This window comes from Apis dorsata, unplaced genomic scaffold (assembly GCF_000469605.1).
Source record: "Apis dorsata unplaced genomic scaffold, Apis dorsata 1.3 scaffold_58, whole genome shotgun sequence".
Taxonomy (NCBI): Eukaryota; Metazoa; Arthropoda; class Insecta; order Hymenoptera; family Apidae; genus Apis; species Apis dorsata.
The window spans coordinates 1,686,134-1,688,653 of NW_006263358.1; the positions used below are offsets into that span (position 1 = coordinate 1,686,134).

The 2,520-nt window shown below is 40.6% G+C and overlaps 1 protein-coding gene across 1 annotated transcript in view; it reads left to right on the forward strand.

Annotated features, from left to right (window-relative positions):
• Positions 1-6: 6 nt before the first annotated feature.
• Positions 7-2,520, forward strand: part of LOC102673274 (homeotic protein distal-less-like) — a 74,188-nt gene continuing 71,674 nt past the window's right edge. Inside the window, exon 1 of the mRNA XM_006609624.2 lies at positions 7-268. Coding sequence (XP_006609687.1) covers positions 196-268 — 73 coding nt within the window. The 5' untranslated portion in view covers positions 7-195. The remainder of the gene's footprint in view (positions 269-2,520) is intronic.

Consider the following 2,520-nt stretch of genomic DNA (forward strand, 5'->3'; position numbering starts at 1 on the left):
CAACACAATAATCTCTACCCTGCCAGCCTGCGTGGCGGTTACCCAGGTGGGCACAACGTGCCCGGCGCCCATCAGTTTTCCCATCAAGTCGGGGCGCTAAGTCACCAAACGTCGGGACCAGGCAGCGGGAACCAGCAACACGCGGATGCAGGATTCCCCAGTCCCAGGTCGCTGGCCGGATATCCGTTCGCGCCCATGCACCAGCACAACACCTATGGATATCACCTGGGATCGTACGCGCCCCAGTGCCCCTCGCCGCCCAAGGACGGTGAGTACCCTAACTGTATGTATTCGCAGCCATTTTTATATTTCTATTATTAGAATAGTTAACCTAGTTGTTGGCCTCCTCCGTCCCTCGAAATCGGTGGTCAATCGTTGTCGTGATCGGGTCGTGAGGATCTTGTTGAATTTCGACGTCTTGGTTGTCTTAAGCGTGATATTTTGGTGATTTCGTGGGACGAGGAGGTGTTGGAAGGTTCACGGTGATGATTGCTGTGTCGATTTGTAATTAATCAACGTGGATGAGGTTCACATTCACCGTGAACTTTTCAAAGTTTTCGATCGGACGATTTAAAATCAATTTTGAATTCGAGATGCGATAAATATTCGCAATGGACTTCAACTGTCAAAGAGATATATTGTAAAGAAGCATCGTGCCAGCCTCGTGGTTATGCGATTATAATATTTCCTAATTCCTCGAATAATGTCGGTTACCCGATCCCGCCAGTAGATTTCTACTTTAGAAAGATGCATTTAATCTTGCGTGTTTTCTTAAGTGAAAATTCATATTCGCTATTCCATAACTCCAGTCATAACTCATCGATAATTGCATAGAGACGATACTCCTTTCCTTCTAACATCACTTAGTGATTTCATTATCTAATCTTCTCCGTACGATAGATCGGATCAATGGAAATACGTCACGTGTGTCGATCCGTGGACGTAAATCTGGAAATCGTGAATCTCTTGCCTCGAACGTTGATTTCTCGTGTGGAAGGAGTCTCTGTTCACGATTCAAAAAAGGAACGAAAACGGAAGAGAGAATCTAGAGTGGCAGGTAGTGGTCGGTCGACGGCCTGGACAGGCACAATAACGTTCGAGAAGCGGAATAAGATATACGACTAGGAAAGAGAATCCTCTTGGGACCCGAAAAAGTCCCGCAAAGCGGCTAACGAACGAAACAAAAAGCTCCCCTCGGCAGAATGAGAATAGTCGCGGTCTCCCAGTGTCCTCGAAAAACACTGTTAGATATTCAAACAGCCGAATACGCAACTGTTCCACTGTTTCTTTCCACATCTTCCTCACCTTCTTCTTCCTCTTTTTCTTCTTTTTCTTCTGCTTCGTCAATTTCTTTCAACTTCAAATATATATATAGTATATTTATACTAATTTATCGAATTGGAATACTAGGATATTTGTTCTCAATTCGATTTTCATGCTAGTAAATCGATTATGAATGTTTATGGAAAATTTAATCATTTTGTTTTTTGAAGAAAATTTATATTGGAAAGTGTGAATATTTCGAACATTTTTCGAAATATATTCGAGATATTAAAATGAACGAAATTGATACGGAAATACTATACTAATTGTAATAAATGGAATATTACAAAGATGAAGAAGCGATAAGTAAAAGAAAATTGTTTTCTATAATGTGCACATGGTGTCGCAAATATTTATTATGTTTGTAAATATGTTAATTCGCATAAACATCGACAATCTATTATTAAAGTAATTTTAATATTCACTTCTATTTCCTTCTTCATTAAATATACGCACGATAATAAATGGCCAACTAAATTTCACCAATGTCATAAATACAATTATTCGTTCACACATTCTTATCTCTGAATTGCCCGGTGTTCATCGTGAAAGAAAAGTCGGTATCGATTCTTCACTAACTAACCTTGTCGCCACGACGAATGGAAAAAGAAGAAAACGACCAGTCGTCGTTAGTATTATCCGTTCGAATACATTCCATCATCGGTGTAGTATCGTCTTTCCAATGAAGCTGTCATCCACGAATCGACGGCTACGAACAACAATACCCCCGGCGTCGATGTAAACGTGCAATATTCAGTTCTTTAGACGCGACGGTATTCGCGACACGGAAGACAAATCCTAAATTAATTGAAGAGGAATTTACACGAGTTTCACTTCTTCTTCCTTTTTCTTTTTTTCTTTTTTTCTTTTTTTTTCTCATTCCGTGGAAACTCTCGCTATAAATGCACGCTTCTACCCGTCCCTACGAGGGGAGACAATCGACAACCCTCTGAGAACCCTTTCCATCCCCGTAAATTAATAATGACCGATGTTCTTCTTCCACCTGTCTTTTACCCCCGTGAACGCGCACGTTCCAACGTTTCTGCATTATGGAAACCACGGGAGGCTTTCACCTATTGGTACCACCCCTTCGGATAGTTCGTAAGCACAGGCGTATCGGTTATAGATAATCTTAAATCGGTGAGTTTATCGAAATTGCTATGAGAATAAAAAAAAAAAAAAAAAAAAAAAAAAAAA